This window comes from Chrysemys picta, chromosome 1 (genome assembly GCF_011386835.1).
Source record: "Chrysemys picta bellii isolate R12L10 chromosome 1, ASM1138683v2, whole genome shotgun sequence".
In the NCBI taxonomy this organism is placed as follows: Eukaryota; Metazoa; Chordata; order Testudines; family Emydidae; genus Chrysemys; species Chrysemys picta.
This window is the reverse complement of record NC_088791.1, coordinates 110960132-110983252: the sequence shown is the minus strand read 5'-3', so window position 1 is coordinate 110983252 and position 23121 is coordinate 110960132. Positions and strand designations below refer to the sequence as shown.

Sequence of the window (23121 nt, the reverse complement as noted above, 5' to 3'; positions counted from 1 at the left end):
ATACTGAGGGCTCTACTTTCTACCACAATATACAATTTTCCAAGTTACCTCAAACCCTGGATTAAAAAAAAAATTTAAATTCCTTCTTGCCAAGAGCAAGCCAAAACACATCCTAATGCAGATTTGCAAATTAATTTGACTGTTCACAGAATGTACTTAAATGAAAAAGTGTACTTCCTCGGCCAAAGACATGGTCTTCCATAAATTCACAATTTACAAAAAAAAAAAAAAAAGTTCTGTCTCCACCTCACTGCTTCTGAAAGCTTTCCCCACATAGCCTTGTCAAAGTACTTGGGTCCTACATTACCCCAACTGCTATTTAAAGTACAAAACCCCCAGACATCTCGGCCAATGCAACTTAATCCTGATCTACAGCACCCTTTGCTATGCCATGTCTACACTTCTCAGCATGAACTGTCAGCCATGCCGAGTTGTATTATTTGGCAATAGGCATAAATGGATTGGGTGCTGAACTTGTTTGTGACCAAGGGCAGAACAATGCATCCTTACAGGTCCACATTAAATAGCTATCTTAACTTCATATTTTGACAAATTGTTACTTATGCAGATTTACCTGATTTTGTTTCTTTATAAATTTATAAATACAGCTATCTATAGTACACATCGCGTACTCTGGGTACTTATCCCCAAACTAAAAATCACAGATTTGAACTCAGACCTAGAACACAAGGACATCTGGAGCCCAATGATATGCTTTCTTCAATCTATTCCAGAGACTGCTGCAGTGCATAGTAGTTGAAGTTTCTTCACACATTTTTTGGCTACCCAACGTAGAACAAGTTGCAGTAGTCCAGCATGGAGGTCATGAATGCATGTTATGATCAAGCCTCCCATAAGACAAACAGATTGAGTCTTCTCACTAGCAGGCAATGAAGATGGTGTGCTTTACTGATTGCTGTTATTTGACTCTCCAGAGTCAGTGATGAGCCCTGTATAAGCTACGCTGAATACTATTCTACATGTTACAGGGCAAGTGCCCTTCATTGCAGACAAGGTACTGGCGTTTATAAGCACATCAAAACAGTTACTTATTAGCATGACTTCAGTCTTTCTGGGATTTAATTCAGAACTGACACTTCAATTCCCCCACTAACCACACTGTAGGCTAGATTTAAAAAAAAAAAAACACCACCACCATCAGCAGAACTGAATCTCCTCAACATATGGCTGGCATCTTTAGCCTTATATCATACCCCTGTAAAATTGGGGCAATATAAATGAGAATAGACCTGGTGATAGGAATGAGCCCTGAAAGAGACTCCATATGCCAATGCTTTGGGGGAGAAGCAGCAACAGCAACAAATCATACATGAATTTTACAGCTATTACTTTAAAAAAAAAAAAAAAAAAAGGTGACCACAGCTGTCAGACTTAGCATTTATTTACCTCTTAACACTTCCTATAAGCTTTCACAATGATTACCAATACAAATACATTTCAAATGCTGTAGAGTATGACAGATTGTTTCTGCTTGCTGAAACTCATACATACCTAGAGACTAGCTTACCTCTTCCCTCAAAAAATATGCAAGATCAACCTTCCTCCATCATCATCCATCAGACATCACAGCATGTCTTATCATTGACTCTTCAGAAGACCTCTTCCATGCCACTGGAAAGCCCCAAACCCTCCTTCCCTATGGCAAAGGCCTCAAGAAACAACCATCTGGATGAACTTTTCTTCTCTGGAAGCTTCTACAAAGTGATCTGTTAATGTACTCCCCCTCCCCAACTTCCTTTCCCCCCTTTTATTTGCTGGGTCAACCAATAATTAACAGACAGGATCAACAGCATAGTAAGTAATAAATAGTCTCATCATAATAATCTTGTGTGATGGCTATGTACATTCATCTATAGTGATTTTCCTTTTACTAAAGTTTAAAAAATATTGTGGGGGATAAAAATCTCAATATTGATACAAAAGTTATTAAGGAAAGTAGAATTATAATTTTGGTTATTACAAAATTGCATTTGTCTTGATTGAATTTTAAGAAATCTCTAGGATTTCAGTTTTCCGTCAGCATGACTGACTTCCATGGTATCAACAATAACATCCCCACAATCCATAAAACCTGTTTATATAGACTCTGAAATACAGTTTTTATAACTTCTATTTTGCTTTATTTTCTGTGTTATTTTATTTCATGGTATGTTTTGAGAGAAGGTTTTAATTGCAAGTTATGAATGTACTGCAAATAGCAGATCTTAAGTCCCAGGACCATTTTAGTCAGAAAGGCTAGCAGACCAAGCAAGATTGTGGGTATGTCTACACTGTAATTCCCAGGTGCAGTTGCAACTCAGACAGACATACCTGTGCTCACAGGGCTAAAAACAGTGATGTAAATGTTGTAGCATGGGCTTCAGCAACCCAAGCAGGTCCCCAGGGTCCACAGCATGCTTGCAGAACCACCACATCTGTACTGCTATTGTAGCCATACTAACAGGTAAAGCTAGTGCAAGTATGTTTACCTAAGCTGCAATCAATCACCCCTTGAATTGCAGTATAGCTATAACCTGTCTGATCAAGGACCAAATCCCTCTGGTACGAGATAAAACTCATCTCTATACCAGATTTGTGTCTCAAATAACATATCTTGTAGGAAAGTTTAGGGATGGATTGAGTTATCAACAGCCATAGAATCAGGCCTTTTCACACACCCTTTCCTTTTACAAAAGGAATTCTAGAAGGTTTTTATCCTTGAAACTTTAAGTAAAACATTGATAGCTGGAAATGTTTTGTAGAAAACCTTTGTAACCTCTCAATTCAGGTTTCCCCTTCAAGGTGAAAACCTTGCAATTCCTTAAATACTTAGGAGGGCATGAATTTCTTTCTAGATGTGTATTTTCAAAATATGTTATTTATAAACGTAACCATGTAATATAACAGTTTCTGTGCAAATGGTAAGATTTTTATATACTAATAGAGAATCCAGTGACCTTTCTACAATTGTTTATTAACAGAAGCCATTTGAGTACAGAATATTTATATTAATTGAATAAATTAGTTATTTTGCAATGCTTAAGCAACTTCCTTACCAAACTTAGAAAGACAAGAATCGCCTCTTCTAAGCCTGTTCAGAGAATGCCTACTGACATGACTATTTAAAATTAATGATTAAACTTAATTCTTAAAAAGAAAGACTATTTTGGGAGACTAAAACCTTATATAGAACATAAGTGTGTTTGGATCCATATGAAGCAGAATTTCCACTTCTGTTAAACCCTGATTGAACACAAAGGCTCTCAGAAAATGGACAGAATAGAAGTTAAAAATAATTTTAAAGATGTTTTGAGAACTTCCTGCCACAAAGGTAAAATAACCATCAAGAAGAGCAGTTACAGCATGCGGCATATGTATTCACAGGCTGCATATTCTGAGCTAAAGATGCTGCCATGATCAACTGGCAAAGTTGTTGAGCCCAGAAGGTATGAGAGCAGCTAATTTTTTTAATCTTGTCAGAATCCAGAACAGGGGTTTTCCTCCTTCGGTGAAACATGAAAAGAATACAAAATATCTCTGAATTGACCAATCAGCAGCATAGTCTGCTCCCATCCCTCAACTATACAGTTCTCCTCACAGATAGTTTTATTGATCTCTGCAGTTAGTTGCTTGCTTGCAACCAGAACAAAAAGGAGTACAAGACAGCATCAAGAAGCAACAACCTTCCAGTTCAGAATGGTTTCGTCAGCATCATGGGGAAGATGAAATTTGTAAAAGCATTACCAAGGGATTAGATTTAAAATTTTTGTAATGATTTTAATGGGATGTTGAAATGCTATTGTAATGTAAGATAGTAACAGTTTCTCCTGTTAATCACCAGATGGTTTATGTATCCCTGATTAGGGGACAAACTGGCCTTAGTAAATAGAGAAAAGTAGTGGGATTTAATTTAGATAAGTTTCTTAATATTCATTTGTTTCCCTGTTTCAAGACATCTCCTTGATAGCTTCTTTCATGTAACTGAATTTAAATAATTTCTTTAGTTTCATAGGACCTGATTAAGACTACTTACCATTGCCTATTTATAAAATGGTTTAGTCTATCCACGCTATACCAACCCTCCTTCGCCCATCTATGCATGGTTTTAGTTATCTATGATACACTGAGGCCATGTCTACACTATAGGGACTAAAGCAGCATACCTACGGCTCCACAGCTATGCTCAAATAACTCGTAGCGTAAACACAGGCTACAGTGATGGAAGGGATTTCTCACATCGTTCTAGGGACACCACCTCCCTGAGTAACGGGGGCTAGGTCAACAAGAATTCTTCCATTGACCTAGCTGCAGCTACACTAGGGGTTAGGTCACTATAGCTACAGAATTCAGGGGTGTAGGTTTTTCACATCCCTGAGCGGCACAGCTATCTCAGCCTAAATTTTAAGTGTAGAGCACTTAATCCTTAAAACAGGATTAACTACCAATTTGGGGGAAAATATACTTTGGTCTTAACTAACCAAAAGAAGACTGAGCCAACTAGAAATGGTCCCACTTTCAAAGGTATAATCTCTATTAAGAGCTCACCAGACACCCAGCAGGGACTGCAACTGAAGTACGGTAATTATTATTGCTTGTCTGTTTTGTTTTTCCTCTCTTTTCCTTTATTAAAACAGTCAGATTATTTTAATTGTTTTGCTTGTTTTTAAACAGTACGGTCTCCTAAAGAATGGCAAACAGTGGGAAACACTTCCCTGAATTGGTATTAAGAGAGGCAACTATTAACATCTGGCCTACCATTTCCTGTTTCTCTCAACTATAAATTTTACTAATTTGGGGGATAAGATTACTTGGTGCTCAAAAACCTGAAAATACCCATTCTACCCCACAATATGAACAATCTCTTAAAAATTGAATGGTCTATACTTGATGTTTACTTACAGTAAAGCCATAGAAGATATATGAAACCAAAAGACTGGCAACATCAGATTTTTCAAGTCCAAGGATATCACTCTTAGGATAAAAGAGACATTTGCTGTGTGAATTGCACTGTCTGGTTTGATCTCAACTGCTTTAAGGAGTTCATTTAGAAAAATATTAATCTAATCTGGAAGTTATTGGAGATATGATTTTGCAGTGCTCATCAATAAAGGCTGTTACCAAGATTTATGAGAACCACATTCATTATTTGTATTGGCATTAGGACATTATGTAAATTACAAATTGAAGTTATGCCTTGAAACTTCCATATGGCTGAATATTTAGCATTATGAATTAAACAGAAAACTGTGTGGCTTGGTGGGAGTAATTAATTATGTTACAGAAGCACAACAAGAACTTACAGGAGGAGTTGTTCAGGGCTTTTTTGTATTTTAAAGTTTTGCTTTAAAATGCACAAATTCTTTATAATTCAAATCCTTTAGAAATCAGCTTATTTGTTGAAGTAATCAGGAGCTGGATTCCCTAAACCTAACCAAAAAGACATTTCAGCTAAATGGAAACAGACCAATCTCAGCATCTCCTCTAACTGCAGCCTACAAGACAACACAGTCGTTGACTAGTGTATAATGTGATGAAAACCAGTCCCAAAATGGGGCATTGCAACATCAACATTAAAGACTGGAGGCAGGAAACAGCATACAATGCCTCAGTACCTAGCTCTCAAATACATACTCCACTGTGAGGTTCAATACCAAAATACTTCTAAACAAGGCCCTTCATGGTAACAGAGTACTAAGGGACAAGTTCTTTCACTGCAACAGAAATGACTAGAGTTTGGAAAGCTGGACTAGTGTTTGACTTTCCAGTGTTCAGTCTTACAGGGATACCAAAGATAAAATGGACCAGTTTAACAGTCTGTTGTGTTTTCAGCTTTTAACCTTCCATATGGCACCAAAAAAAAAAAAAAAAAAAAAAAGGAATAAATGCCTCTGCTTTTGGATTTGGGACACATGATTGTGCAGACCCTGAGCTGATCACAAGTGACCCAGTCGTAGGGATTCTAATAAGTTATAAAACTTTTCCAAAGGAAAAGAAAGTACACACACTAGTTTCAGTACCATACATTTAGAGTCACTGCATTAAGACACTTTTAGAAGCAAGCCTTCCTGGATTCTTTTCAGTCAGTATAGCATTCCTAAACATTCTGGAAACGGAGTTATCTGGTTACATACTCTGCTCTGCTACAACCATGACAGAAAAAGCATATTCTAGAACTAGTTTTTAAAAAGTGAAGTTATAGAGTATAATTTATTGCAAACAGGGTCTTCAGTAAAGCCACAGGAATGGATGAGGTGAATTTACAGCTGAATGAAATCAGCCCAGTCTAACAGCCATTTAAAGTTTCTATCAAAGATAGTCTCCTAGAAATCCATTACAGTAGTAATACTCTTGGCAGCTTTTAGTAGGTATATTCAAAGGTATATATTTTCAGACCTTTTTAAGATAAGATCCTACAGGATTCCTATGCTGCATTGTAAACATCACTCAAAGTGATTCACCCATTTCCTTATGGGATTGAGGAACATCTGATATCACTATTGGTCCTCACTTTCAGGAATATGCTCAAAAAACAGCTGAAGAGGAATTTCCTTCTTATTAAAAGCCACAAATTAACACTGCCTTTGTTAGAGAACCTCTGGAAGCTACCAGCAGAGGTAGAAGCAAAAACAGTAATTGTATGATTTTGCTGAGGACAGAAAGGGTTAAGCTTAGATAGTTGAATCCTGTAGTGATTTCATGCAAGACCAGAGTTGCAATCTACAAGAGATGAAAACTACCTACCCAGATTAAAATGTCCTTTTAAGGCACTCATTTGGAAAATCCCCTACTAAATCAGGAATTTCAATAACTTTTACAATTTGGATCCTGGATACAGAAAAAAGGCCAAATCTAATTTTCAAAGATACAGACTTGTCCACATAAAGTTGCCATTTTTAATTTCTAGAGATAATTCTCCAAATAAACAGAGGGAAATATGATGAAAAGGTTGCCTGAGTATTCTGGTGAATTTTAGTTTTTATCTTGTTCCAGGGCCTCCAAAGATTTGAGGTGTGGGTGTTTATTGAAAGCTATTCTCTTTGTACATGTAATTGTATTCATGGAATGAGGCACGAACAACTACTACTTCTGAGGGAATTCTGCACTAAAAATTAAAAATTCTGCACACAATATTTGAAAATTCTGCAAAATGCTGCATATTTTGTCAAAACAACACAATATAATCATGCCAATTACAATTATTTTGGTAATTTATTTCAAAACATCTGTCAGTAAGTATGTCTGGTAATTTTTTTTGACAAAGATTCCTTACAAGGCATATTAATACAGAACTTTGTGTAATTCATTTAAATTACAATACAGAACTGTGTTTCCTGCACCTGTCAGAAGCAGTGCTAAGGCTTGGGGGAGTCAGGCATAACAGAAGAGCTGAGGGAGAGGGAAGGAGCCTAGGAGTGAACCAGGATGGTGTGGGTGGGAGGTCTTTCTTGGGAGGTGGGGGTATTATTAGGGTGTTGGGAAGCCTCTCACATTCAGTCAGGCACGTCTGCCCCTATCCCTGCACCCCTCATCCCCATGGGTCTCTGCCGCCCCCCCACTCCCCAGGCTCAATGCTGTTAACTCACTGAGCCCATGCTCCAGTCTGGGTCCCTCCCCCCCCCCCCCCCCCCACTAGCCATTCTGAACCCCAGTCTGTGACACCCCCCAGCAGCCCTGTGTGCCCCACTCTGTCCTAACCTGGCTCTGCAGGCAGGATGCTGTGATGAACTCTACTCCTAGGGGAATTCTGCAGCATTAGGCATAGAATTTTGTATTTTCCTGCATAAAATATATTTTGCCTAAGAGGTGCTGCAGTTCCGCCTTTTGCCCACCAGAGGCCGCTGTGGCGCCAGAACATCCAGCTTCATTCATGCTTGCTGTTCTGGCGCCACAGCAGCCTCTGGTGGGCAAAAAGCTGAATTGCAGCACTTAGGCAAAATGAAGAACAGGAGGACTTGTGGCACCTTAGAGACTAACAAATTTATTAGAGCATAAGCTTTCGTGGACTATAGCCCACTGGCTATAGTCCACGAAAGCTTATGCTCTAATAAATTTGTTAGTCTCTAAGGTGCCACAAGTCCTCCTGTTCTTCTTTTTGCGGATACAGACTAACACGGCTGCTACTCTGAAACCTTTCATTAGGCAAAATGTATTTTATGCCGGAAAATACAAAGTAGTCCAAGACAAATTAATTCCTCACGTCTGCAGATGTGCACAATTCCCCCAGGAGTAAACTACATTAAGTCTGTGGCCCAACTTCAGCATTTTAGGATTATGGTACTAAACTGAGAAGTGACTTTTTTTAAAAAGCACTTTAAACAGCCAATCTGCTCTCTCTGACTACTCAGTCTGGTGATTTCAATAACAATTTCATTACTTATTTCTATTAGCACTGCAAAGCCAGCAGCTATGCAAGAGCCAAGCTGCCTTTTCTTCTGGCTCACACCACTGGAAGTGTTATCGTCCAACTGCAGGGCCAAATACTGTCCTCACTTACAGCTGTGCAGCCACAGTGAAGACAACAGAACTGCACAGGTGTGAGCAGGATCTGAAGATAGCAGGGCTGCACAGCTTATGACCAAAATTTTCTGAATATGGGTGCCTAAAATTAGCCTCCTACCTCAAAGCGACCAGATTTTCAAAGGTGTTGGACACCCGCAACTCCCATTAAGTGCAAAGAAACCTGGATTACTCAGCACTCTGAAAATCAGGCCACTTCTTTAAAGTTCCTTTAATATAGGTTTAGGAATCTTGCTTTAGGCACTTGTATTAATAAATTTTAGCCCAAGCTTTTAATAATTCAATAGTCTCCATAGGACTATGTAGCACAATACAAAGCCCCTTCTTGTTTTGCTTTCCCTCATGTAGGTCATATCCAATCTCCAAATTTATGCTCTTTTGTACAGGGAAGCACCTTATCTGGTATATGAAGTTTTTAGCACAACTTTGGCTGCTGTAAAGTAATTTTTGGTAGTACTGCACAGGTGTAACTTAGGGCAAAATTGGTCCACACAATCTAGTAGTTGTGGTACGTGAGCCAGAAAGAGCTCAAGTTGAATCTTTGACATCTGGCTGACTTTGCAGGCCGGGCACTAAGACAAGGCATTTTGACTTGTAACCTGGACACACTTGATTGGAGTCATTAACACAGATCTTTATAAGACTGCTTTTAGAGTTGCTTTTCAGAAAAGAATCAACTTAAAGAAGTGACTGGTGGGCCCTTTTCCTCCCATCACATCTTCAGGGAGTAGCTTTCCCTCTGTTGTGTGAATGACATAGGGCTTTCTCACTTCTCCCACTATACATAGATTCTCCCCCATTTACCCATTCATTTCAATATGGATAGTGGTACCAATAGCAGATTTTTGAGGGGGAAGGGAGTTAGCTACAGGCCATCCTACTTGTTTTGAATAGTCCCAGGAATGCTGAATCCTGCTCCCTTCTCCCCATCTCAGCCACTTCACTGATGGGAAGCTTGCTGGGCAACAGAACAGGTCTACTTGAGCATTTGTAAAGGCACAGATCTTGATTGGGCCATGGGGCACCATCACAACAAAAAAATGAAGGGGTCTAGTAACAGTAAAACAGAAAGAGGAAGGCAATGTAACCATGAACAGCCTATCTGCTTTACCGAGTACCTTATAATTTAATGGTAGGCCTAGGAAGTCAATTTTACTCTCCACTCACAGAGCTACTCAAAATCACCACCACTCAGGACTGGATTTGAAGACCCTGAACAGTCAACAGAATCTGTCAAGTTAAATAGCCTTAAAAACTGCTTAAACCATTTGTTTGCCTGACCACTTACACCATCCACAGCTATTTTGGAAAAGCGTTTTACAACCAGGCTTAACACTTTGGACTGTCTAAAGTTAACGCAGCCAAACCTTGTTAGTCAAACTCATTTTCAACATGATTCACACTATCCATTTCACTACTAAGGTGTAGCACAGGGACAAGTCTTCATTTTCACTACCCAGAATTTACTTCACTAGTATGAGCCATATTTAGGGAATGCTCTTCTATCCAGAGAAAAATGGGCCTGTGTTAGAGGAACTAGGACATGAAGTTGAAACGGACAATACCAAACAAAGCCAAGGAGCTATGCTGCTTCCCACAGCCAGGGAGATGGCCCACTTTTCACTGCTGTCCCTCCTTTCATGGTCCTTCTCCACCCAGTTATAGCACCAAGGACCTATGACTCTACAAAAGAACAAAGCCCCTGATCTTCTATGCATACAGTACTCTTTCATTAGTGGATCCTAGAGCATGAACTCTCATGTCTGTAAACCAGATTTTATTTTATTTCAAGTTGGTGATGAACATTTCAACAGGCTGTCTATAAAATGTAATGAAGTCTTACACAATCAGCCCTTGGTCTCCCACATGGAATACTGAAGCCTTCCAAACTCTTAAGGCCATTTTAGAGATGAAAAACACTGCCTAACTTAATGAAACCTGGAGTACACAAAATGGACATGTGATGACAAATACCTAACACACTTAGCTGATGGCATATGAATTTTCAAGGTGAACAATACAATGCAGGAAGCTCAAGGACAGAGTGTCCTTTGACAGGTAACTGAATCCTCTAAGCAGCTGCAAGTTCTCTTTCACAAACACGAAGAAACTGCTACCACTCTCTCAGTAATACTTGAAGTCTTTGCAAAAATCTGAACTCCAACAGAAGATATAGAAAGCTGGCATGCCTGCAATTCTAGCTAAAGGAGTCCTGGTTCCCTTCTGAAGTAGCATGTGGGTTACTCTACTTGTTGCACTGAACCAAGCTGCACAAATTAAAATGTATTGGGAGGTGAGTGAGACAGCAAAGTCCATTTTTACTTACAAGTTATTTTTCCTGATCTTTCTACTTTTGTAAGGTTACTCCAGCTTCTGTACAGCTCTCATGTTTGTATTTGAAGGAAAAATCAATGCACACGTCTTAAAAGGTGACTAATTTTCCCATAATTTCTGTGCAACAGGATCACAAATTAGTGTCTGAGGTAGTTCTGCTCCTGCTTTTTCCACCCTTACTGCCTATATAGCAAAATGCAACAACAGAAGTTAATTTCATCCAAGGCTTTCTTTCCATCTCTTATTTAAAGATATTAACTGAATTTTAGTTTGCATTAAGCTGACTTCCCTGACAATTTCTTGGGAAAGTACAAAAGCGCTAAGTGCCATCCAAGTTGCTTCACTCATCTCTCTCTACACCAAAGAATCTCAGTAATGACACACAGCATTCCTATTCCAGTTCCAGACCTTCCCAGACAGAAACTGGAAATGGTGTCAACTGTACAGAATTGTGTGAAAGTTGTAGGTCATGGAGGAGTGTCCACTAAAGACCAGGATGGGACCAAACTAATTTCACTTTTCAAAAAGTGCCCAAATGTAATGCATGCTAACACTGTTTTCTCCACCTCTCAACCAACCAGAGGGCATTCCCCCACAACATTGCAAAAAACTGAACCTAGGTCTTCACAGCAACAGCAGCTGGTGCACAGACCATGCCTTAGTGGGAACAGAATAATTCCTAGAGTTTCTTCAGAAGGATATACATGCACTTACCTAGATCTTGGAGGATAGCTCGTCTTCCTCGATTATTCAGCACTATTACCTATAGCACAATCTACTTTAAAGGAACTGTGACACTGCACCCCATATTCTTTACAGTGATAGTGATATAATAATGACATAACGTATTTTATGCAAGACGAGTCATGTGAGAGGTCATTGGAAAGATTACGATTTACTGAATAAGATTATCCTGTTTGTATGCATGTATCATTTTTGTATCCGACGTTATGAATATTGACTATGTATCTGTATTTCAAAATGTAGTTACAATGGGGTAATGCCCACTAGACAAGATGTTTTCAGTCTAGATAGTGGGTGGGGAAGGGTCTATTCAGGGCAATGAGCCATTAGGAAAAACAATTGGCCTTAGGAGAAGCTTATCTCCCACCTGGGGAGCCTTCCTGAGAAGGCTACAGACAGCCTCCAAGTAATAGCTACTATGACTCTACAAAGACATGTGATGTGACTGCATGTCTCGACTCCATCTTGGGATGTCAGTGTTTTTCCACAGACTGGTCTGGGAACCAAGCTTTGAAACAAAGGGTTCCCGCCATATGCAAAAGCTATATAAGGCGGGGAGTGACATCATCTGGTGTTCTTCACTCCCCACACAAGAGGACTCCTGGAAATACCTGAGGAAAAAAGACTGAACTGGGGGGATTTTTAGCCTGTGAATGAAACACCTGCGGATTCCAAGCTGTAAAGTAAGTGCAGCTTGCCCCAAAAGAATCTGCAGCCTGCTTGTATCATCTCTTAGGGTGAGAATCTGCTATTCACACTCAATCTATTTAGTATATTAAGTTTAATTTGCGATTTTTGTTTATTTGCTAGGTAATCTGCTTTGATCTGTTTATCACTTAAAATCTATGTTTTATAGTTAATAAACTTATTTTTTGCTTTATCTAAACCAGTGGTTCTCAAACTTTTGTACTAGTGACCCCTTTCAAATAGCAAGCCTCTGAGTACCACCCCCCTTATAAATTAAAAACACTTTTATATATCTAATACCATTATAAATGCTGGATGCAAGCGGGGTTTGGGGTGGAGGCTGACAGCTCGCAACCCCCCATGTAATAACCCCCAGTTTGAGAACCCCTGATCTAAACTAGTATGGGAATCATAACTCAGGGGCAAAAAGCTGTTGATATTCCTCTCCACGTTGAGGGAGGGGGTAAATTTTATGAGCTTATGCTGAACAGTCCCCTGTGCAGCAAAGACCGTATAATTTTGGGTTCATACTCCAGAGGGGGGGGTTTGCCAGAGGAGCTGGGTGTAGCTTTCCCATGCAGGGGCTGGTCAGAAAGCCTGCTTGTAACTGCAGCTGGGTGTCCCCCTACCTGTATGTGTGCTGGTGAAAGTGCAGGCTGGAGGGCTCTGTAGCTTGTCACAGCAGTACAGTGTGAGTGGGAGCCCAGGCTGGTGGGCCAGGAGCTCAGTGGTACCCCAGTTCCAGGTGGCACCTCGGGGGAGAACCAGTCATAGGAACTTTTGTATGTTCTCAGCCAGAAATTTTTAGGGCTTGGAAGAATAGTTTTGAGGGTGAAATGAATGTCACATTAACAACTAGCTTTAGGCCCACAAGAGGCAGACATGTGTCCAGTTTGTTTTCCTCAAATATTATATGAAAAAAATGAGGAAAAAAGAGCAAATAAGGTTAGTAGTAGTTCAGTGATATTCTGGCATGACATCTTGACTATCAGAAACTTCCACAGAGACCATCCCTGTCAGAAACTGGTTCAGTTAAATCAATTTTGCATATAGCATAGGGGATAAATGAGTGGCAAGCAAAGGCCCCTGAATAGCGATTGAGAGCGGACATGGAGATTTAGCTCCAGGGATGCCACATCTGGGAGGCAAAAAAAACCCTAAAACAAAACAGGAGAAACACATTGCTGAAATAAGTTCTTGTTTAAAGGTCATAAAGGGTCTAACCAGGTCTGAGACATTTCAACATGTGAAACACTTTCATTACCTGACAACTGGGGGTCTGGAAAACCAGGAGATCTTTAAAAATTAAAAGTAGCCACTAGTTCAGGAGTCTGGCATAGAAGAACTACTGAGAGGGCTGCCACTCAAGCAGAGCATTTGTTTTCTTCTTCGCATTCTAAGATACTCCTTTAGGAATGAGATCTAACTAAACCAAGAGGAAGCAAAGCCAGAAAAATGCTGGAAGAGCAAAGTAAGCATGCCTGCTGTCCACTCAGTAGCACACAGTAACTGAGAAACTAACAGTAGCCTGGATACAACTTGAGAGTATTCCATGAAAACTTGAACACCAACCCACTTGTCCAAGCAGGTTACAGACAAAACCCCATCTGAAGTGATCTTGTCCACTGGGTCAGAGGTATATTCTCACTTATCAGCTAATTTGCTTTCTGTGCTTGGTTTGGCTCCTCCTCCTCCTCACTTGCTCTGACATGTTGAGCAATCAAGGATTTGCCCACCTTGAGGGCTCCCCTCCTCCACTTTTCCAGACTGATTCTTGCAAATTGCCCACTCCCTAACGATGGTTGAACTTGGAAAGCCTGGTAGGGTTAGAGTCCATGGCCCTGTCTGAACTGGACCACAAAGCAAGCTACCCAGCAAATGAGAACATGCCTTGCTGTAGATCAGTCTGACAGCACACACATACTAGATTCTGGAAAGCACTAACTGAAAACCCACAGTAGGGAAGGAGAACAAGAGTGTCCAGGTTCAACTTTAAGAGGGAGCTTGAGAGCAAAGGAGCAGGGGAAGAAGGAATAGAAACCTCCAAATCCTTCAGCTGCTCCCCATGAAGAAAGCTTCTTGTGGAAGCCCTGCTCTAAATACCCTGCAACCAAGGGCCGGGTCCACAACTACCTGCATAATTTGTGCATGGTGAGAGTGAGAGCACAGGGAACACCAGGTTACAGCTCTACAAAGCTTGTCTATTGACATCTCCCCTCTCCAGCCCAGATGATGGCCATGGCTCTGGCAGACGGAACTTTAATTTATACTGGTCAGTGAAATTCTGAGGGTTTGTAGGCCTTCTAGAGTCTGCACCTGAATAAATTATCCATGATTAAGGCTACATTTGTCATGGACGTCACAGAAGTCACACAATCAGTGACTTCCAGAAACCTCTGACATTTTCTGCTTCAGCCCCTGGGGCTGCACGACTGGAGCTGGCAGCCAGCAGGGCCCTGGCAGGGTTCCCGTGACAAGCGACAGCCTCCTCAGGGCCCCCCTGAAGTTTTCCAGTGACAGGCAACAGCCTCTTCAGGTGGCCCCCCTCAGGGTTCCAGCAACAGGCGACAGCCTTATGGGGAGAGCGGGGAGAGAACCCTGCAGCTCCCAGCTACCATGGTGGCAAGGGAAACCATGGAGCCCCAGCAGCAAAATTCACAGACAGATAACAGCTTCCGTGAATTTTTGTTTATTGCCCGTGACCTGTCTGACTTTTACTAAAAATAACCATGACAAAATCTTAGCCTTATCCATGATGAATCTGGCTGCCTGAGGTTTTCCTTTGAACCCTAAACAAAACAAAACAAAACAAAACAAAACAAAAAAATGAAAAAGATTGTCCATTCCCCTGAATATTTCAGATTTAAGTACAGAGGAGGGCTGTTCTTGAAGTCCAATGGGTAGCAGCAGGCTTTTCCCTTCCTGTTCTAGATTGGGACCAAAACTCCAAAGGAGAGATCATGGTTCGCTGAAATGGGGACAGGCTTTCCTGTAAAAGCTAGGACAGATGCACAGAGCCACCTTGTCATTACAGAAGATTAAAGATGGAGAGCTTTCCCATGCTCCTGGTTGAGTTGATTGCTATCCAAAAACTACCTTGTGGATGAAAGAACCACAAATCACAGATGAGTTTCAAAGGGAGGTTCATAAAACATGAGGAAAACCTATTCCAACTAACGAAGGCAATGTAGAGCTAGCTAGAGGACAAAGTTATGCCACTCAAAGTATAACTAGAATAAGAGGTCCCCTACTGATAAGACCGTATAAAGAGTTTAGCACAAAGACTTAAATCCTAAAAGAGCTAAGAGCTGGCTATTGACCGAAGATTTCTGTAGGATACTCAAGATGGGCCAGAATCCCAACTTACGCAGGAAATCCTTTGCCTTGTTTCACACAAGTTTAAAACCCTCTAATATAAAACAGAGGCATTTTTCACAGGTACAGCATGGTTTGGGCCCCCAAATGCAAATCCCAAACTCCTGCAGCAGTGTTCTGTTATGAACCAGGTAGACACCTATGGCACCTGATTTTGCTATAGAAAAATCTTGATGTTGGGGGCAGGGCGGGGGGTGGTGGGGGAAAAGGACGACATGACTCTTCGGTATTGGGTGAGCATTAGCAGGTCTGCCTACCAATTCCACCTTCACCAGGTAATTAGATTTAAAGAAATCCCATGTCAAGCAGTTTTCTTCGGGTATGTCTACACTGGAGCTGGGGGTATAATTTCCATCTTAGGTAGACATACCCATGCTAGCTCGTTCGCAGCTAGCAAAAATAGAAGCCCTCAAACTCCAGTGTAGATATACCCTTAGACCATTAATACAAGTGACAGAGGAGGAATGTGACGCCCAATGGAAATTCCAAGAATAGTAAATTCATCCCAGGTCAGTGCTGCAGTGTCTAGGATTGCAGGGTTTGGGTATCCACTGATAAGAGTACTTGGTGGTTCGGTCTACAAGAGGAATTCCCCATTTTGGGGGGATGTGCTGCAGTACTTGCTTTGGTAACCACTCTTGGAAATGTCTTAGATGAACGTAAGCAGTCTGCTGCACACAGTGTCAAAAAATACATAGGGCCTTACTGACTATTGCCTTCACCCAAGAGAACAAAGAGGTCAGGACTCCCTTAGCAAGACAGTACAAAAAAGCAATCCAGGTGGTTCATAACTACAGCTACAATGTTGCATTTAACACATACCTTCCCTATATTAGCCAGTACACTTTGAGGGTGTTTACGTGTAGCCATCTCCCTTAGGAAGCAGGTCATCCTGCATTGAGCAGGTCATCCAGGAGACTATCTCACCCACAGGCTCACATCCAAGGCAATGTGTATTCTGGCTGAGACTAAGGGAATGCAATAAAGGTACTTTTTCCCCCTCCCCAATTTGCTACAAGACCAAGTAAATCAAACAACTCCAGTATCTCCTGCATTGCTAGATTGGCACAGTCTTGTGAGAGTGTCCAAATAAATCAATCCTTCAAGTAAAGACACAAAACCCTCTTGGAGGGTGGGGTGAGGGGTTACTGCTACATGACATTAATTAACAGTTGCAAGCCAGATGACAGGCCAAATGGAAAAAAAGACAAATTGGAAGCGACCTCAAATCTTAGGTACTTCAGGTGGGAAGGAGCAACTGGGATATCATCTAATCAAAAAGATTCTGCACATTATTTCTTCAGCATTTCCTAGTCAATTTTGTCTTCTCTCTATCTGCCCATTAGATTGTGAGGCATTAGGAGCATGGACTGTATTGGTGTTTCATCCAAAGCTAAGCACTTCATTCACAAATCCTCACCCCATCTCTAAAGCCATACCACAAGATTAACAAGAAAACATACGGAAACTCATTGGGTTCCCACCAGCAGTAGATGAAGGAAATCATCGGTTGGCAAACCAACCAACAAGGTTCTCTACTTCCAATTGGAAGTTTTTTTCAAACTCAAAAAATTTTCTTGACTGATTTTCAAAAATGCTTCAAGACAGACCAGTTATAGATGCCAGAAATTCCAATTCTGAGGATTACTATCACCCCCCCCCCCTTTCTTATTTTTGGAATATTTAGCTCTGAAGACTGATTACTTATCCAGCATGCTGCAAGACAGCAGTGTTATCCTCATTAGGAGACCTTCAACTATTTCACGTTATACTTAAAAAAAAAAAAGCCATCACTGAAACACAAATTGAATTGGAGGTCCTATCATTCCCAATTACTCAAACTTACACTCTTGATTTGGCGCCACGGCTGGTGGCTCAAACTATTCAAATATCTCCATCTGAATGTCTGTGGCAAACAAAAACCTCCCTAGTTTGGTCCAGTGACACGTTTACAAGCACTCCATTTGGCACCTTTGTTTCACTTCATTCTGTGAGCTACTTACCTGCTGATAATGTAAAAGATTTCCAGTGGTCAACTATGGAAAGTGGCCGAACAGCAAAGTAGCCAAAGGCAATTTAGGATGCAGTAAAGTATTAACTTACAATGACTCAAAAATAAACATATGAGGATCTGCATTGGCAGTCAGTTAATCCAGAGTTCCCTAGATTTGTGACCCAAGTTTGTTTATTCCAGAGACTAAAGTTTCAAACTACCCTTCCAAGGCAAAAGCACAAAATTGTAATGGGTCAGAAAATATCCTGATATTGGAGTGCGTTTTACTTTGATATAGTACCTTGTTATGTAGTTTTACATGAAAGTAGGATATCAACAGACTGTGTATTAAAGATCTGATTTCTAATAGCATATTAAGTCCTGTAAGTGATTTTCCTTTGATCACTGTTCACACACTTCTAGCATTTCCGTAGGTTGGGCTAAGCAAAGTAACTTCTACATTTTCACCTAAAGATGTGTCAGCTTGCCTTTTTTACTTCTTGCACTGTATGAAGCTATCCAGCTTCCTTTGTCAGCGGTAGCACCAGCTCTCGAATCAGCCGAGAGGTATGGGAGACTTACGCTGGTCACTCGACGGTAGATCTGCGCAGCATTTTGACACTCAGAATAAGGATATTCAGACGTGGCCATCTCAAGCATACACATCCCAAAAGCATATACATCAACGGATTCATCGTATTTCTCCTCATACATCTCGGGTGCCATGAACTCTGGGGTACCTTAAATTAAAAGAACGATTCAGACTCTAAATGTCTCAAAGCGAGCAGAGGCTGCTGGCGTTACTCACCGCAGAAGGAAGCGGACGGGCAGACCTGTGAGAGAAGAGAAAGTGGAGGCAAAAAGAAGAGGGAGGAAACCCTTAGTCACTCTGTTGCATCAATGTACCCCACGGGTGTCCCACTGCAAGGCCTTTGTAAGAAATTAGATGAGAGGGTCCATATTTTGACTGCTTTCCACATGTTACTCAACATAAGGGCAGAAATGGGAAACTTTGGCTACAATAAAAATTGGATCAGGGGATGAAGACCAAATTGAAGACAAATGGAGAAAAAAGTAAAAGACTAGCAAGACTGCAAACCAAATACTAGGGAGAGTTAGACACACTTACCTTTCCTCCCTGTAAGAAAGGAGGCAATGAGGCTTGTTGCAACATACCCATCTCCCCTCTGCTGCAAAAAAGTAGTATTGGTAAGAGCCGACAGCTAGTCTCTGACCTGTAACACTCCATTTACTTATTGAAGTGGAACTGTTCAGAAAAAGGCCTTGCAATGAAAAACCCAGTCACTACAGATAAAGCTTCATAAGGAATGAATAAAAGTAATTTTCTGCAAAGGCCACTCACCAGAGCCCTTTTCTTCACATACTTACCTTCTCACCTGCAGTATATTTTATAGGCCTACTGCAGATACAGGCAATAGTGAGGAACATCCTACAGGCAAAAAATACTTAGAAATACAGAGAGATTGAGTTACAGGCACAGAGCGTGAGATTCAACAAGTCCCAATGTAAAGAGTTTGCAGAAGATGCACTGCCCCCTACTGCCCCAATCACAGCACACACTCCACAAGTGAAGAGATCGCACTGTATGATCAGGGCTCCTCCAAGCCAGAGATGAAAGACTTTAAGCAGTGAATTATTTCCTGCAAGCTAACCAGATTTAAGACTGTTTGAAGATCAGTCAACCTAGCTTCCCTAATCCTTCCCCACAACCCATAATCCAGAAGTCAATTATATCCAATTAGCCATAGGCTAACAATTGTTAGCAAGAACACAGAGTGATATCATTGAAGCTTTAAGCAGAAAATTAACACATGCTGAGGACATGTTTTGTAAAGAAAATTTATATATTGCCATGATATATTTTTCCACTTCTGTCAATATTTAAACACTACCCTGGTCAGGAAGCAGGAAACATTTTAATAATGATAGCGTGTAAAACATCTGCAAACTTATATCAACAGTGTATTCAGGAGAACAGGTAAAGGACCATTCAGCAATGTAAGTTTGTTGTATTTTAATAAACCATATTGACACTAAATCAGTGTTAGCAGCACATTAAAAAGGACCACCTTGCTCCCTTGTTAGTCGAAATATAATGCAGACTATCAGAACAAAAGTTGATAAAACCAATTTTCTAGGATAATCCAATGGTGTCAGTTTCAAACTAGCTCAAACTAAAATAGGGTACTCTACAATGTTAGATTGACAACCTAGCAGATTTGGGTATGTAGCTAGATGCTAAGCTAGGTATCAAGATATATTATTGATAGAAAGGGAGAGGTATGTCACCAAAACCACTGTGTGTGCACTCAAACAAATTGGCAATAAATACAATTTCAGATTTAAATCAGTTTAATATCTCATAATCCAGCTACAATGGTTTTATCAACCGTGTTCAACTAAGCCATGGGGGGCAACATAATAAGCCTATATTCCCAAAATGCTTCCACAGATTGTATCCAAATACTAGGAGCACAGATACCAAAACCCTGCAACAAAAGATATTTAATCAGTACAGCAGAATGAGCCCCACAATTCAGAAGCAAAACCAGTATCACTTTTCTGAGCTCAGATCAGGTATTTTAAGAAGGGTATACTTCAGTGAAATTTCTGCTGGGAGGGTCAAATTTCCAAGTAAGTGGACTGGGTCTACCAGCCTCCAAAAACAATATAGGCTTACCTATCACACTCTTGGCAAAGGAGGCTCGTTTCAGAGTTGCCAGACCCAGGTCTCCTATCTTGACTGATCCAGTGGGGCCAGTGATGAAAATGTTGTCGCATTTCAGGTCCCGGTGGATAATGGGAGGAGTGCGTGTGTGCAGAAACTGCAAGCCCTTCAATATCTGACGGCACCAACTTCGTAGTACTTTGATTTTCATCACTTTAAACCTTTTCAAATACCTGAGAAAAAGAACAGAGTAAAAGGGAATACATATTTCAGGTTCATTCGTTAGGTTTTCACCATTAATTCTGTTAATGTATAAAAACAACTAATGTATACTACTGAATCTAGTGAGTATACTACAATTTACATGTGGCCTATTACATTTAATGGACCGATTTCAGTGCACTGGATGCTCTGGAACAGTACTGTTCCATGACAGAGTGTCAGCACTCCCTATTGGCTGCAGAGCTGTAAGCTATGGAAGCAGCGAGCAGGTTTTTGGAGATAGGCAGGGCAGGAATAGTGAATCTGTCTCTGCAGATCCACTGATCATTCCTCTCCTTGGCATTCCTCTCTACAGCAACAGCTGTGACTCAAATATATTTCATGCTGTCTTTTAGACAGCTGCATTAGTCTGGCCCTGCTGACAGACGGCAGTTCTTTAAAACTTTCAGAAGAGGAAAGACTAGTTCCAGAATTCAAGAATTCATAAATAGCTAATTCTGTCCACTACCAAACCTCAGCTTTGCCTTCTACTTTAAGTCTGCCTACACGGCCCCAACGTGGCCAGAACCTTTAAGCAAGTTACCAAATTGACCTCCATATACATATTTTTAGTGAGTCTGAGGGCTGGCTTGGCCTATCTAGTTACTTCAGCATTTTGCTGTTTAATTTTGTTTACTACCCAGGAGGTGACTACTGATGGTTCTGATGGATAAAATGGAACTCTAATTCTATAGTTGTAACAAATCACTGATTTGACACAATATGACTTCAAATGCAGATAGCTGAAGGTTTCGTTTATTTTGTTAATCCTGGTTCTAAAACCCTTTATCTCCAATTATTCCTTATTAAAATTGACATCTTCCATGCTGCACCACCTGCTCAGCAGAGCTATTCCCCCACACCCCATTCATTTTTCCTCTAATATAGTGCTTACGTAGCTAGGTCTGACCACTATCTTATATAAATATGCCTTTTCCTGGACACAGCAGAGGAAAAGAACGCTGGAGAATGTCAAATTCTAAATGAATAGAAGTTTTGTTGGGCAGTGAGTGACAGCTATGAAGTCACCACAGCAACCACTCAGCTACTGAAATATTAATCCAAGCAACTCAGCCAGGGACCTAGGGTACAGTTCAAACTTGCCTCAACTTGACTAATCAAGTTAGCTGTTCTCAAAGGTCTCAAGAGATGTAGGACAGGATTTAATCACTTAAAACCCAACTGAAAACACCATCTGGACTCATTACAGAACTCTGTGAAGATGGAAGAACCTTCTAGCCCAAAGGATGCACTCTACTGAATGGACAAAACAGATTCAACAAATCCAAACCACCTTTCAGAGAAGACATGGCACAATCTCAAGTTTCTTGACACACTATTGCTTATCTCGGACATGGGTTTCGAAAAAGTCTAAATACATGAGTCAGGCCAGAGATGGAACTTTTGTTTCCAGGCTTGTTAGGCTTCATCTGGGTCCACTTCTATATAGGTTTTTATACCAACCCCATCACCATAGTCTCTGAACACCAACCAGTAGTGCATTAAGCAATATGACTAACATCTTTCATGTATGGGTTGATGTTCTCATCTTCTCCCTAGGAGGAGAATTGCGTGTGCAGTGTAGGGTTTTCTTTGTTTTTAAAAACGTACATGTGGCTGTGTGTTTATATTAGAGAAAGAAAGGTTGAAGGAATGTGCTTTGCACATGCAGAGGAAGGTGGTGACGTTTGTGATGGTTCCCAGTTTATTCCGCAGTCTTGGACCGATGCTTGAGAAGGCCGTCTCCTGCACCACCCCAAGACAGTTCTAATTCCTGTGACCAGCACCGAGGTCAGTACTATGTGATGCTATAAGACTGGGATTATCATGTTTACCCCAGAGCACTGCCAATAGGAGTTCTGGTTTCTGTGTATTCACTTCATTAGAAGAGCTGGTCTTGATGAAATCATTTGGATCATTGCCCGCATAAGCTCACACACATTAATTCCCATTACTACAATTTCTCTGGTTCAAAGAAAGCCCTTGAAATCAAGCTCCTAGTGATAATCCTGCTGTAAAACAGCTCTGTAAAAGCAATAAGGAGCCAAATCCAGAGGGAAATCAGAGCACAATTTAAAGGAGAGAACAAGGGCAGAAAAAAGCAAGTCCAGGAAGAGAGAGCGAATGAAAGAGGCTCTGGTTCATATCAGCTACCACTCATGATTTTGGCTCAAATACTTTTTGCTACTGACACAGTCATTCATCTCTTTAATGCCTGTTCCAAGGGTCACATGCTAGTGGCACTCTAGTTCAGCTTTTGGGATCTCCAATTACAGTCTTGATTCTCAAATATGCTGGTCTACTGCCAGTTCCTCACTCCTAAAGGAACTAGGCTCATACCATCATCCTGCATCCCTGAAGGATTGTTGTAATTTTCCAAGAACACTGTCATAAGCTACCAATCACGTCGCTTTTAAAGCTCACACAGACAACATTTTAAAAGGAAAACGAAAACTTTACTCCAGTCCATTTCCAATGAAGACAATACATCTTAAAACACAGATTAGTTACCAGGCAGACA

At 40.7% G+C, this 23121-nt stretch overlaps 1 protein-coding gene across 12 annotated transcripts in view; it reads right to left on the bottom strand.

The window, feature by feature from the left end:
- WNK1 (WNK lysine deficient protein kinase 1) overlaps window positions 1–23121 on the bottom strand; it is a 167224-nt gene that overhangs the window by 84835 nt on the left and 59268 nt on the right. For all 12 annotated transcript variants that reach the window (XM_065582293.1, XM_065582304.1, XM_065582334.1 and 9 more), the window contains exons 3-4: window positions 20352–20572; window positions 18233–18390 (exon numbers count right to left, since the gene is read on the bottom strand). In XM_065582293.1, the coding sequence (XP_065438365.1) occupies window positions 18233–18390; window positions 20352–20572 (379 nt within the window). The remainder of the gene's footprint in view (window positions 1–18232; window positions 18391–20351; window positions 20573–23121) is intronic.